This window comes from Triticum aestivum, chromosome 5A (assembly GCF_018294505.1).
Source record: "Triticum aestivum cultivar Chinese Spring chromosome 5A, IWGSC CS RefSeq v2.1, whole genome shotgun sequence".
NCBI classification, from domain to species: domain Eukaryota; kingdom Viridiplantae; phylum Streptophyta; class Magnoliopsida; order Poales; family Poaceae; genus Triticum; species Triticum aestivum.
In genome coordinates this window covers 654,657,088-654,672,191 of record NC_057806.1, presented here as the reverse complement: position 1 = coordinate 654,672,191, position 15,104 = coordinate 654,657,088, and the positions used below count along the sequence as shown (strand labels likewise).

The following is a 15,104-nucleotide window of genomic DNA, read 5'->3' as shown; positions in this document are numbered from 1 at the left end:
TTATTTGGCACATGAAAAACAATACTCCCTTTGTAAAGAAACATAAGAGTGATCTAAACACTCTATTATATTTCTTTGCGGACGGAGTAATTACTAAGGCATGTTGATGAAATGTACTCCTTGGTATGAGGAGTACACCACATGAAGGCAATATGCATCAGCTAATGAGGCATCATATTTACACACAAGTTTTCTTTTTGCGGGAAAAAGATAATTCATTGTGTAATTAGGGGGATTACAGCCGTTTTAATACAAGAGGTGAATCTCTTGAGGAACAGACCTCAGCCAAAGAGCGCTATGAGGGTTATTATGGCCCAACTAGGCAAGGCTACGAGTAACAGAATTACGACGGCAACGGACCAGGGAAATAGCATGCTCCATGTCCATGCACAGAAGATGTTTAATTTCTTCGATTATAGCCGCAGCCGACAATCGATCATGCTCTAGTTATACATAAGTTCATACTTAATGTGCTAAAGTTATGCTTTACAAATCTTGGGTCCGAGGCATTCTTCATAGATTGTCGATGGGCGATCATCGATATCGGAGTTATGTCCGAGCTCTTAGATTATTTGGCCAGTGGTTAAAACACTTCAGTCACTTCACGAGCGACATCGTGGCAGTTTACCAAGTTCGGGCCATCGAAATGGGTGTAATACCCTATTGCTTGTCCATTGAAAGAGAAAATGCCTTTTGTATGCTTTACAATAGGTGCAGTGATATTCTCATGTGTTCCATTTTTCCACTGTCCCTTGGACAGAACCCCTCAATTCCCTTTTGTAGCCACCAAGGGAGCCCCGCTGGTTTTCATGGGCGTGCCTGTTCGTGACGGGTTGACCTTCTTCGCCCATCATCCCCATGAGATTTCCCCTTGACTTCCTAGAATGAAATGCCTTGTGTAAAGCCCTCCCGAGCTATCGCATCATGATGCTTAGACGGGTGATCTTCGATATCAAAGATATGGGCGCGACAAGCGGGTGCCACGTTGTCGGCCATAGTCTAACACGTCTTCTCTCTTAAGACGCCTTCACGCGTAAGTTACACTTCTGATGGTTAGACGCAAATGAAAGGAGCCAGATTCCAAAATAAGTTTTTGGAGGGCCGGTTTGCGGAGTGCGTTTCACACGAGGTCATACAGTGAACATGCGCGGCTTTATTTAGGATTTTGAACTAAAACCACGACGATTGTTACGGATCCGAGAGGGAGGAAGGGAGGGGGTACCGGCCACCCACCAACCACCCCAGCTCCGGCCGGCCACCGAAACTGCGTGCGTGCGTCGTCCCCTGCCGTCACGCGCACCAGCAGCAGGGCCGGGCCACACGGGCGCGGGGCGCAGAGAGGGTCGGCCGTTGGATTTCATCTTTCCTGCATGCTGCGTCATCCGCCAGGTTTCCGCACTCACCCGGAGCAGCGCCACACACCACGCCCACAGGAGTCAACGGCTAGGCAGGGGAGCGAGGTGGGACGGAACGGAACGGAAGCCGCGCGCCCCGCCCCCCGACGGCCTCCTCTTAAAATATTCCGGCATTTCAACCCCACACCCACTCCCTGCTCCAACTCCCCAAGTCAACTCTCCCCCCCGCCGATGCTCCCCGCATTATAATCCCCCGCCCCGCCTCTCCTCCGCCGCCTCCATCCCTCCTCTCCCACCTCCATCCATGGGCAACTCCATCGCCTGCTTCTGCTGCGCCGGCGGCGGCGTGGGGGCGGTCGGCGGCGCCAAGAGCCGGCGCCGCCACGTCGCGCCGGCCGCGCTGCCCTCCGACCCGGCCTACGACGAGGGGCTGGGCCACTCCTTCTGCTACGTGCGCCCCGACAAGCTGCCCCCGGCCCACTTCTACTACCCCGCGGCCGACGACGGCGACCTGCTCGTGCCCGACGCCAAGGCGGCCGCCGAGGAGGCCACCACCTTCCGCGCCATCTCGGGGGCCGCGCTCTCCGCCAACGTCTCCACGCCGCTCTCCACCTCCGCGCTCCTCCTGCTGCCCGACGACTCCACCGCCTCCTCCGGCTTCGAGAGCTCCGAGTCCTTCGCCGCCGTCCCGCTGCAGCCGGTCCCCCGCTTCCCCTCCGGCCCCATCTCCTCCGCGCCCTTCTCCGGCGGCTTCCTCTCCGGGCCCATCGAGCGCGGGTTCCTCTCCGGGCCCCTCGACGCCGCGCTCCTCTCCGGCCCGCTCCCCGGCGCCGTCGCCTCCGGGCGGATGGCCGGTGGCGGGGGCGCTGTTCCCGCGCTGCGACGGAGCCTCTCGCATGGCGGCCGCCGCATCCGCGACTTCACGCGCGCGCTGCTCGCCCGCACCGACCGGTTTCAGGGCCACCCGGATCTCGGCTCGCCCGACGCCGCGGCGGCCGTCGCGGCCTGTGGCGGGGACTCCAATGGCCTGCAGTGGGCGCAGGGGAAGGCCGGCGAGGACCGCGTCCACGTCGTCGTGTCGGAGGAGCGCGGCTGGGTGTTCGTCGGCATCTACGACGGCTTCAACGGCCCCGACGCCACCGACTTCCTCGTCTCCAACCTCTACGCCGCCGTGCACCGCGAGCTCCGCGGCCTGCTCTGGGAGCAGTCCCAAGAGGACCAGCCAGGCTCAGCGCCCAGCACCACGGCCCCGGACCACCAGGACCAGTGCACCCGCCGGCGCCGCGCGCGCCGCTCCAGGCCACCGCGCAGCGGCAGCGGCAGCGTCGACGACAACGACCAACGGCAGTGGAGGTGCGAGTGGGAGCGCGACTGCTCCAGCCTCAAACCGGCAACGCAGCCTCCTCCCCGGAGCAACGGCGAGAATGACCACATCGCCGTGCTCAAGGCGCTGGCGCGCGCGCTCCGCAAGACGGAGGACGCGTACCTGGGCATCGCCGACAAGATGGTCGGCGAGTTCCCAGAGCTGGCGCTCATGGGCTCCTGCGTCCTCTCGATGCTCATGAAAGGGGAGGACATGTACGTTATGGGCGTGGGCGACAGCCGGGCTGTCTTGGCGACAATGGACAGCGTCGACCTCGAGCACATCAGCGAGGGCTCCTTCGACGGCCTGTCGCCGTGCCTGTCCGCCGTGCAGCTCACCTCGGATCATAGCACTTCCATGCCGGAGGTGATTTAACTGGCTCACACCAACATGATTCGAGCTTGACAATCGAGTGTCTGTTCTTTGTCTGATGATGGTTTATCTGTGCCGATCAATGCAGGAGGTTCGCAGAATTCGAAATGAGCACCCCGATGATCCGTCGGCGATCTCCAAGGACCGCGTGAAGGGCTCGCTCAAGGTGACCAGAGCGTTCGGCGCCGGTTTCTTGAAACAGGTTAGCTCATGCTCGATCATGTCAGTTTCTGGCATAAAAAGTTTGCATTCCTTGAGTTATCATGATTATGCTCTGCAATTGGTTAAGTTTGCAACCTGTTGATGAGCAAACTACTGTTGCACGACGTGGATTTTTCTGGAAGTAGCGTGTGATTGCTGGATGACACAACTAGTCATGTCTCATGTGTCCTAAGTAATTCAAGGAAATCTCTTACTTGAAACTGACATCTGAAACGTTGAGAAAGCACAAAAACTGATCAGCAAAATATTTTGCCGACACTTTTGGTCAACACATAACTTAAAGTCATGGTTAAGCAAAGGTCCGAAAAAAGTGGAAGCAAAAATCTGGAGCAGGCGGTCCAAGGTTTGAAAAAATAAAAATGAATCCCCTGTCAATTCAAACCTCTTTTGGACGGGAAATAGGACCATCCTGGTTGAACTGACCTTGTTGACATGGACACCCTAGACTAACTTTGGCCGGAGGAATTTTTCAAAGCTCAGTTCCCTGGTCACCGCGTGTACACCCAGCCAGGTCCAACAATTGTAGGAGAAGCCACTGCTCTCCCAGAGAGAAAACGAGGTTTTCTTCCTTTTACTTGTGTCCAAGTGCAAGGAATGGTGAACTTTGTGTGTGCAGTGCAGTGCTGAAATGTGGCCGGAAAGCCAGCGGCGACTTGAGTGGCTTCCAAGGAAGGCACGTTATTTTTCTTCTCTTTGGAAGAAAAAATCGGCTCCTGCCATGTGAAAGTGTTGTCGGATTCTGTAGTAGAAATTATTCTCTATTGTCAGCTCGATCACTCGATCTTGCTGGTGGCCAGGAGGAGGGGAGGGGAGTCCCTTTCTTGGACCTGAAGTGAACAATCTGACATTATTCTTTCAGCAAGAGAACAATTCTGAGAGTTAGGCAAACATGAATCCTGTTTTGTTTTGGTGCGCACTCCACTCACTCGCACGGGAGTCTGGCATTCGTTATCGAACTGCGTAAGCTGTCCATTTTGCAAGATGATTATTCGTAGCTGGAAATGTTTGCATGTGTGTGTCAACTTTGGACCAGATGAAAATTTCATCATCCTTTGTGCTGTGCTGACAAGAGTGGTTGCTGCTGCTTTTTTGACAGCCGAAATGGAACGACGCGCTGCTGGAGATGTTCCGGATCGACTACGTCGGGTCGTCGCCCTACATCACGTGCAACCCTTCCCTTTTCCACCACAGGCTGAGCACGAGGGACAGGTTCCTCATCCTGTCCTCGGACGGGCTCTACCAGTACTTCACCAACGAGGAGGCGGTGGCGCAGGTGGAGATGTTCATCGCGACGACGCCCGAGGGCGACCCCGCCCAGCACCTCGTCGAGGAGGTCCTCTTCCGAGCAGCGAACAAAGCAGGTACGAACATTGCAGTAGCTTTTGAATGAACTTCTAGAAAGATGATGGAGCTGAGCTTTTGAGCTTCATTCAGTCAATGGACACCTTTCTCACATTGCTTGCTGTTGTTTCAGGAATGGACTTTCATGAGCTGATCGAGATCCCGCAGGGCGACCGCCGGCGGTACCACGACGACGTGTCGGTCATCGTCATCTCCCTGGAGGGCAGGATCTGGAGATCTTGCGTGTAAATACACAATAATAAACATACTAGTAGTAGGCTAGAGAGAGGAAACGTATATACAGAGAGAGAGAGAGAGAGAGGTGTTTTTGCGTTGCATTGCAGGCCCTGAGCAGTTCGTTCGTGTCGTGTCGTGCGCGCGGCTACTCCCAGTCCCAACTCCATCCAGTCGTCTTTCTTCCCCAGCTGCGACTGTACAATATCAATCAAACGCTGGGTCGGATCAGGTTCTGGTCATCTGGTGGGTGCTTGGCACGTTGCGTCCAGCTAGCTGAGTCACGGACGATGAGTCGGCCATGTAAAAGAGGATTTGTTCATCAATTATTAATAACCGAATATATGAGACCAATTGGTCGCGTTTCATTGACCTTCTGCGCTCGTCCGTCCGTGCGTGCGTGCGTCTTCTTCGCTGTCCACACCTTGCAATTGCGGCTACATGCGCGTGTATCACTGCATCTGCACGGGTGACCGGTTCTAAGTTGGACTTTGGCGATCTCTGGAAGAGACTTCCATGGCCAAGATCAGTGAGGCATCCGTTTATTTGGTCAGAGTAATCAATCCATTGCTGTCTTGTGTTGACCTCCCAACTGATAGATAGATAGTCCTACTATCTTTAGAGCTCAGCTACCACCCTGCTCAACAATTGATTTCATCAGCAGAGACTACCACTTGCCATCCTTATCTGCTGTAGGAGGAGTACCGGCCTTCCTTGAATGCTTGGGCTGACATTGTGATCGGCGCATGTGCATGGACTTAACTCTTGTCTCTTGGATTCAGCGCCCACACTGAAATTCTAGCATCTGGTCAGAGGCTGGAATTCAATGAATGGCTGGTTGCTGGTTGACCAATAATTGGTGCTCTCTATGCTGTTCTAGAAAGAAGAGAAAAGAAGAAAAAGAACATGGTTTTCATTAGGCTGGTCATAGTGAGGAGTAACTTAGACTAGTGTCATATGCATGATACTAGTCTAAGTTACTACTTTCATAATGCAAAGTAACATAATAGTAGTGTCATATGCATGATACTAGTCTAAGTTACTACTTTCATAAAGCAAAGTAACATAATAGTAGTGTCATGGATGGCTTCATTTATTAGCTTGTAGACTCATCTTATATTGAAAAGCGCTATGTTACACTAATATATTATGTTACTACCTCACATTAAATACTTGCCACATAAGCAAAAATTTCTTGGAGTGCGCTATGTTACTAGCTAATTTACTCCCACTATAACTAGCCTTAGGAGGAACGGTGGGTGTCAAGCAAAGGTTTTGTTCCACTAGGAAAGAAAATATGTATACAATTTGGGTCATTGCGTGCATAAAGCTTTGATTTTATTTTTCTTCGATGGTGAGACTCAACAATCTTCAAATGCCTGTTTCCTAAGCACTGATAGCAACAGTATTCTTAAGCAAAGCAAAGTAAGATCCAGCAGATGGTTTCCTCTAAGAAATGCATACCCTTCCCTCTTGAGTGGCTGCGGGGCCAAGTTGACCGCAATTCTCATCACAAACTATTGACTAAAGTATTTTCGACACACAACCGTGTATGCCATTGTTAATTGAGCAAAAAAAAACCCATATCTGTCGTTGTTGAAGTCTTGTATCCACTCAAGATCATGAAGAGTTGGAGAGTAGTCTTAACAGTGAAAATACCCATGGGGTCATGGTTCCCAACAACTAAGGATTTTGTAGATTAATTGGATTCTCAAAATACATAAATAGGGGAAATACAAGAGGATTGGAGTGACATATCCTCTTGGGCCCTCTAGGATTAGTAAACCATAGGAATTTGGATCAAATAGTGTTTCATGCCATATGAAAACAATGGAATCGTAGCAAGATGTTTGAGTGGATGAAAAAACATAGAGTGCAAAGCAATCCTTACAAATCATATGTACCTAAGAGAGTCATCCCCACTAACTTATTTATCTCGACACGCAAGCATGCCGCCTTCCATGCTGCTTGTTGCTTGCTGATTGACCAATAATTGGTGCTCTCGTTGCTGTTCTAGAAAGAAAGAAAAACACCACTTGCTTGCCTACTTCTCCATGCACTATATGCTTTTGAGACAAAGTACAATAAGATGACATAAGCAGACTATAGTGACTAAAATATTACTATGCCTTTGCTTGGCTGGAGGAGAAATGAGAGCAGATAGAAGAGAAACAGGCTGTAAGTTACTACTCCCTCCATTCCAAAATAGATGACCCAACTTTGTACTAAGTTAGTATAAAGTTGGGTCATTTATTTTGAAACGGAGGGAGTAGTAGCCAGCTGCAACACGAGCCCCAAAACACTTTGTAAGATTGTAAGGTCAGCCAACTCTTTACAAGGTAGTACCCCATCCGTTCCTTTTACTCTGTATATAAGATTTGTCTCAAGTCAAACTTTTTACAAACTTTGACCAAATTTATATTAAAAAATATCAACATCTACAATATCAAATATACATAATATGAAACTACATTCCATAGTGAATCTAAAGATATTCCTTTGGCATCTTAAATGCTGATACTTTTTTCTATAAGTTTTTTCTATAATGAATCTAAACATCTTACGACCCCCTTTACAACAGCTGAGATTGATGCAGTCATTAAAGAGATGCCTCCGGATAGAGCCCCTGGACTAGATGGATTCAATGGAGCATTCTTAAAAGCTTGTTGGCCAATTATTAAAACAAATTTTTATCAGCTCTGCAATGAATTCCATCAAGGTAATCTGAATCTTGAGAGTCTTAACTATGAATACATCACTCTTATTCCAAAGAATAACTCTCCAGAAATAGTCAATGACTATCGCCCAGTCACATTGCTTAACTGTTGTCTGACAGTGATCATGAAAATTCTGGCTAATCGGTTGAAAAAAGTTATCCTTAAGATCATGCACAAAAATTAATACAGATTTCTAAAAGGGAGATCCATTCAAGTCTGCCTTGCTTGGGCATTTGAATTCATTCACCAGTGCCAATCTTCCAAACAACCGATCGTCCTTCTCAAACTTGATTTCGCCAAGGCCTTTGACACAATCGAGCACCCGGCGATGATTGAAATCATGCAACATATGGGCTTTAATTCAAAATGGATTGACTGGATTAAATGCATCTTCTCGTCGGGGAAATCCTCTGTCATGCTAAACGGAGTTCCGGGGAGACAATTTCAATGTCGGTGTGGAGTATGGCAAGGTGACCCATTATCACCCCTAATCTTTGTTCTCGCGGCTGAACTGCTACAAGCTACAATTAATGACGCATACTCCAAAGGCCTTTGGACCATGCCGTTCCCCAGCGAACGAAGTATGGACTATCCTGTCATACAATACGCCGACGACACAATCATTATCATGCCCGCTTGCCCAATCCAAGCAACCGGAATGAAGAGTATCCTCACTGACTACGCCACCTCTATTGGCCTATGGATTAACTTTCACAAATCAACTCTAATCCCTATCAACACTACCACGGATTTAGGACAGAACATTGCAACAATCTTTGGATGTGTTGTGGTCTCCATGCCCTTCACTTACCTTGGGCTGCCATTGGGAACGACTCGTCCAACAGTGCAAGATCTTATGACCCTAGTCTGTCGTGCTGAAAGAAAGTATACCTGCCTCCATGTCCATGATGTCACAAGCTGGGAAACTATCCCGGCTAAATTCCCTCATCACCTCCTTGATAATATATACCATGGGCACACTGAAGCTTCCTCCCAAAATGCTTGAGCAGCTTGACAAAATCCGTCGACAGTGCCTTTGGATTAAGAAAACTGACCAGGGAGAGAAATCAAATTCTTAGCTTGGGATTTGGTCTGCCGACCGAAACAAAGTGGTGGGCTAGGTGTCATCAACCTCCAGGTCCAAAATGATGCACTACTCCTCAAGTTTCTACACAAATTCTACAACAAGCATGATATCCTCTGGGTCCAACTGCTGTGGGACACATATTATACAGACCGCATTCCACACGCTGTTGATCCGTGTGGATCCTTTTGGTGGCGTGACATCATGCATCTCAGCCCCACTTTCAGAGGTGTGACCATGATTCAAGTGCAAAATGGAAAGACAATCTTATTCTGGAAAAATTCATGGCAAGACAACATCTTGGCTGATGCCTACCCTAGGGCATACTCTTTATCACTCCATGAGGATATCTCCGTCAAAGATTTCTTGTCCATACAATCACTCAATACTGCTTTCCGCCTCCCTCTTTCGCCACAAGCGCTACATGAGCTTAGGCAACTCCAGACACAACTTGCTGACACCGGGTTATCCTCTAGCACTCAAGATCAATGGACCTATATATGGGGAGCCCAGGAATTCAAGTCCAAGGACCATTACAAATTCTTCTTCAAGGATGTTCCTGTGCATGATGCTTTTAAATGGCTTTGGAAATGCATTTGCACCCCGAAAATCAAAGTTTTCGGCTGTCTACTTCTTTCGGATAGACTTAATACCCATAACATGCTAAAGAGGAGACACTACAATATTGGGTCTGATCTGGACTGCTTGCTTTGTGAAACACACATTGAAGAGACAGTGGAACATTTCTTTTTCCACTGCAGCTTCAGCAAGGCATGTTGGGATACCCTAGAGATTTGATGGACCGATCGAAATCACAGACTGCAGCTGTTAGAGACTGCCAAGAATAATTGGCAAAGAGGGATGTTCATGGAATTATTCCTGGTGGCAGCCTGGAGCCTTTGGAAAGAAAGGAACAATAATTACTTCAGGCACATACCACCATCGATAGATTCATGGAAGAGGCGATTCAAAAGGGACTTCTCTAATCTGAAACACAGAGCCTCAGAGAAACACATAGACATCATCGCCGCCTTTGTGGAAAGTGTAACATAGCCTGCCTCACAACACTTAGGTTCTGAGGCAATCTTTTTTCTTTTCTACTTCCTCTACTTCTTTTGCTAGTTTACTCCCCTTTTTTGTCCCACCCCCCGAAAGTGGAGGGGTCTCTCACACCCTTGTACATATGTAAACTGCTACTGGTACATTCATACAAATTGGCAGTAGGAGTCTCTCCTACTGTTTTCTGGTCAAAAAAAGTTTGGTGAAACTAGAGATAGTTTGATTTTAGATAGAAGTTATATGCAGACTAAAAAGAAATGGAGGGAGTACATATTTAAAGTTTACTAGTGTACATGCCGGCTATTAGGTTGACTCTATATGACATTACAACTCTTTATAGCCGAGTGTTGGCAACTCTTTAGAGGAGGAACGGTCGGTGACAGGCAAAGGTTTTGTCCCAGTATGAAAGAAAATAACATATACCCAATTTGACATGAAAAGGCTGGGTCATAACGTGTATAAAGCTTGGAATTTAGTTTTCTTCAATGGTGAGGAACAACTATCTTCAAAGGGTGTGGCTACGTCTCAGTCGACCGAGATTTAACCAAGTCTCAGTCAAGTGACAAACATGTAAGAGAGAAAAAGAAAAAACTAAAAAGATTTTTTTATACGAATCTCAATGTAAAATCTCACGGATATACTGTCGACTAAGACTTCGTTAAATCTTAGTCGATTGAGACTTAGCAAGACTGATCTTGAAATGCGTTCTTAGTACAAATAGCAACAATATCCTTCAGCAAGGGAAAGTAAGATCCAACAGATGATTTTCTATAAGAAATGCATACCCTTCCGGGTTGAGTGGTTGCTGGGACCAAAAGAAAGGTTTTATACGTTTCTCCAATTATAGGCACTGACATTGACCGCAATTTTTGTGACAAGTTAGGGCATCTCCAATGACGACCCCCAAACTGCCCGCATACGTTCGAAACACAGTGTCTTTACCGCAGAAGCCATCTGACATGGATGTTAGAAGGGATAGAGAGGGATTGGTGTAATTGATGGATGTATTATTGAGCCTCGAGGGAGAGTATATATTGAGTACAAGACTTGGAGGGAAAGAAGCCTCTCCAGGAGATAAAGTAGGAGACGGATTACAAATCCTAGACTACTAAATACATGTAACCCAAATATATCTCTAACACCCCCCTAGTCGTAGCAGTAGCATCGCGGACAACAGGAGCGTCGCAGGCGGTCAGACTGGAGAGAATAGCAACCAACAGGCTGACATCCCTCCGCAGTTGTAGTGGGAGCGTCATGGACAATGTCGCGTCGTGGATGCGTTGACTGTAGAGGAAACCGGCGCTGACGAACGAAGAATTCCTCCATCAGATGGGCCCGAGACCACCATCGTAGGCGCACGTAAAGGTGGAGCCACCGTCCCTACCACGGGTCCGCATTAAGTGGGAGCTGGCATCCCCACTCCAGCATGTGAAGGATGAGCCAACTCCTCGCCGCGCCACCGCGGCCTTCACATCGGTGGCTGCATGAAGCAAGAACCGGCGTTCCCCCAGCGCCTCCGCCACGTGAAGAATGAGCTGTCGTCGCCCCCACCGCATAGCTGGTACACGCCGATCGACAGGCCCTACTCGCCACCACAGCGCCACCGCCACCTGATAAAGGAGGAGGTGCTGCCCTCGATCGCCAAGGCGTGTGGTCGCATCCTCCACTACCCCAGAGGCAGCAGTTTCAGCGGTGCCTCCAGCTCTCGGGCCGTGGTTGTTGTAAATATGCCCTAGACGCAATAATAAAGATGCTATTATCATATTTCCGTTCATTATAAATGTTTATTATCCATGCTAGAATTGTATTGATTGGAAACTTAAATACATGTGTGGATATGATACGTCTCCAACGTATCTATAATTTTTGATTGTTCCATGCTATTATATTATCTGTTTTGGATGTTTAATGGGCCTTTATATGCTATTTTATATGATTTTTGGGACTAACCTATTAACCTAGAGCCCAGTGCCAGTTTCTGTTTTTTCCTTGTTTTTGAGTATCGCAGAAAAGGAAAATCAAACGGAGTCCAATTGACCTGAAAATTCACGGAGATTGTTTTTGGACCAGAAGAAGCCCACGGAGTACCGGAGATGGACCAGAGGAGTCCTGAGGCCACCACGAGGGTGGGGGGCGCGCCCTACCCCCTGGGCGCCCCCTATCTCATGGCCGCCTCGGGGACCCTCCTGACTTGTTCCCGACTCCAACACCTCTTATATATACCCAAACTTCCAGAAAGAAACCTAAATCGGGAGTTCCGGCGCCGCAAGCCTCTATAGCCACCAAAAACCAATCTAGACCCGTTCCGACACCCTGCCGGAGGGGGGAATCCCTCTCCGGTGGCCATCTTCATCATCTCGGTGCTCTCCATGACGAGGAGGGAGTAGTTCACCCTCGGGGTTGAGGGTATGTACGAGTAGCTATGTGTTTGATCTCTCTCTCTCTCTCTCTCTCTCTCTCTCTCGTGTTCTTGATTCGCCACGATCTTGATATATCGCGAGCTTTGCTATTATAGTTGGATCTTATGATGTTTCTCCCCCTCTACTCTCTTGTAATGGATTGAGTTTCCCTTTGAAGTTATCTTATCGGATTGAGTCTTTAAGGATTTGATAACACTTGATGTATGTCTTGGGTGGGATACCCGTGGTGACAATGGGGTATTCTATTGACTCACTTGATGTATGTTTAGGTGATCAACTTGCGGGTTCCGTGACCTTGGGAATCTATGCATAGGGGTTGGCACACGTTTTTGTCTCGACTCTCCGGTAGAAACTTTGGGGCACTCTTTGAAGTTCTTTGTGTTGGTTGAATAGATGAATTTGAGATTGTGTGATGCATATCGTAAAATCATACCCACGGATACTTGAGGTGGCATTGGAGTATCTAGGTGACATTAGGGTTTTGGTTGATGTGTGTCTTAAGGTGTTATTTTACTATGAACTCTAGGGATGTTTGTGACACTTATAGGAATAACCCAATGGATTGATCGGAAAGAATAACTTTGAGGTGGTTTCGTACCCTACAATAGTCTCTTCGTTTGTTCTCCACTATTAGTGACTTTGTACTGACTCTTTGTTGCATGTTGAGGGATAGTTATATGATCTAATTATGTTATTATTGTTGAGAGAACTTGCACTAGTGAAAGTATGAACCCTAGGCGTTGTTTCCTAGCATTGCAATACCGTTTTCGCTCACTTTTATCATTAGTTACCTTGCTGTTTTTATATTTTTAGATTACAAAAACCTATATCTACTATCCATATTGCACTTGTTTCACCATCTCTTCGCCGAACTAGTGCACCTATACAATTTACCATTATATTGGGTGTGTTGGGGACACAAGAGACTCTTTGTTATTTGGTTGCAGGGTTGTTTGAGAGAGACCATCTTCATCCTACGCCTCCCACGGATTGATAAACCTTAGGTCATCCACTTGAGGGAAATTTGCTACTGTCCTACAAACCTCCGCACTTGGAGGCCCAACAACATCTACAAGAAGAAGGTTGTGTAGTAGACATCAGGATATGTGTCACTTAGTTATTTGCTACAACTTTCTTCATGTCAAGTATCAGTTCCTTAGACCATGAGATCATGCCACTCCCGAATACCGGAGGAATACTTTGTGGGTTGTCAAACGCCACTTCGTAACTGGGTCATCATGAGTGTGCTCTACAAGTATCTCCGAAGGTATTTGTTGGCTTACATGGATCAAGACTGGGATTTGTCACTCCGTGTGACAGAGAGATATCTCTGGGTCCTCTCGGTAATACAACATCACAACACACTTGCAAGCATGTGAACAATGAGTTTAGTCATGGGGATCTTGTAATACAGAATGAGTAAAGAGACTTGCCGATAATGAGAATGAAATAGGTATGGAGATACCGACGATCGAATCTCGGGAAAGTAACATATCATCGGACAAAGGGAATTGTATATGGAATTAACTGAATCCTCGACATCGTGGTACAAACCGATAAAGATCTTCGTTGAATATGTGGGAGCCAATGTGGGCATCAAGATCTGCTATTGAATATTGGTTGGAGAGGAGTCTCCGTCATGTTTGCATGTTCCCGGACCCGTAGGGTCGCACACTTAACGTTTGGTAACTCTAGGGTAGTATTGAAATATTCATATGGTGAGTCCCTCCAAAAGTAGTTCAGAGTCTCAAATGGGATCCGGGACATCACGAGGAGCTCCAGAATGGTCCAGAAGTATATTTATATATGGGAAGTCATATTCAGGGTTCCGAAAATTGTTTGGGATTTTCGGTATTGTACCAGAAAGGTTCTAGAAGGTTTCAGAGTGGGTCCACCTGCATGGGGGTGATATGTCTCCAACGTATCTATAATTTTTGATTGTTCCATGCTATTATATTATCAACCTTGGATGTTTTATATGCATTTTTATGCTATTTTATATGATTTTTGGGACTAACCTATTAACCTAAAGCCCAGTGCCAGTTTTTGTTTTTTCCTTGTTTTAGAGTATCGCAGAAAAGGAAAATCAAACGGAGTCCAATTGACCTGAAACTTCACGGAACTTATTTTTGGACCAGAACAAACCCAGAAGACTTGGAGTGCACGTAAGGGGATCAACGAGGAAGCCACGAGGCAGGGGGCGCGCCCTCCACCCTCGTGAGCCCCTCATGGCTCCCCTGACGTACTTCTTCCTCCCATATATACCCATATACCCTAAAAACTTTGGGGAGCACAATAGATCGGGAGTTCCGCCGCCAGAAGGCTCCGTAGCCACCGAAAGCCAATCTAGACCCGTTCCGGCACCCTGCCGGAGGGGGAATCCCTCTCTGGTGGCTATCTTCATCATCCCGGTGCTCTCCATGACGAGGAGGGAGTAGTTCTCCCTCAGGGCTGAGGGTATGTACCAGTAGCTATGTGTTTGATCTCTCTCTCTCTCTCTCTCTCTCGTGTTCTTGATTTGGCACGATCTTGATGTATCGCAAGCTTTGCTATTATAGTTGGGTCTTATGATGTTTTCTCCCCCCTCTACTCTCTTGTAATGAATTGAGTTTCCCCTTTGAAGTTATCTTATCAGATTGAGTCTTTAAAGATTTGAGAACACTTGATGTATGTCTTGCCGTGCGTATCTGTGGTGACAATGGGATATCACGTGATTCACTTGATGTATGCTTTGGTGATCAACTTGCGGGTTCCGCCCATGAACCTATGCATAGGGGTTGGCACACGTTTTCGTCGTGATTCTCCGATAGGAACTTTGGGGTACTCTTTGAGGTTCTATGTGTTGGTTGAATAGATGAATCTGAGATTGTGTGATGCATATCGTATAATCATACCCACGGATACTTGAGGTGACATTGGAGTATCTAGGTGACATTA

At 47.6% G+C, this 15,104-nt stretch overlaps 1 protein-coding gene across 1 annotated transcript; it reads left to right on the top strand.

The window, feature by feature from the left end:
• Window positions 1-1,551: 1,551 nt before the first annotated feature.
• On the top strand, window positions 1,552-5,259 carry LOC123105669 (protein phosphatase 2C 35). Its single transcript, XM_044527777.1, has 4 exons — window positions 1,552-3,084; window positions 3,179-3,292; window positions 4,409-4,673; window positions 4,787-5,259. Exons 1-4 carry the CDS (start codon window positions 1,660-1,662, stop codon window positions 4,900-4,902), a joined length of 1,920 nt encoding a protein of 639 aa, XP_044383712.1. The 5' UTR covers window positions 1,552-1,659; the 3' UTR covers window positions 4,903-5,259.
• The last annotated feature ends 9,845 nt before the right edge of the window (window positions 5,260-15,104 follow it).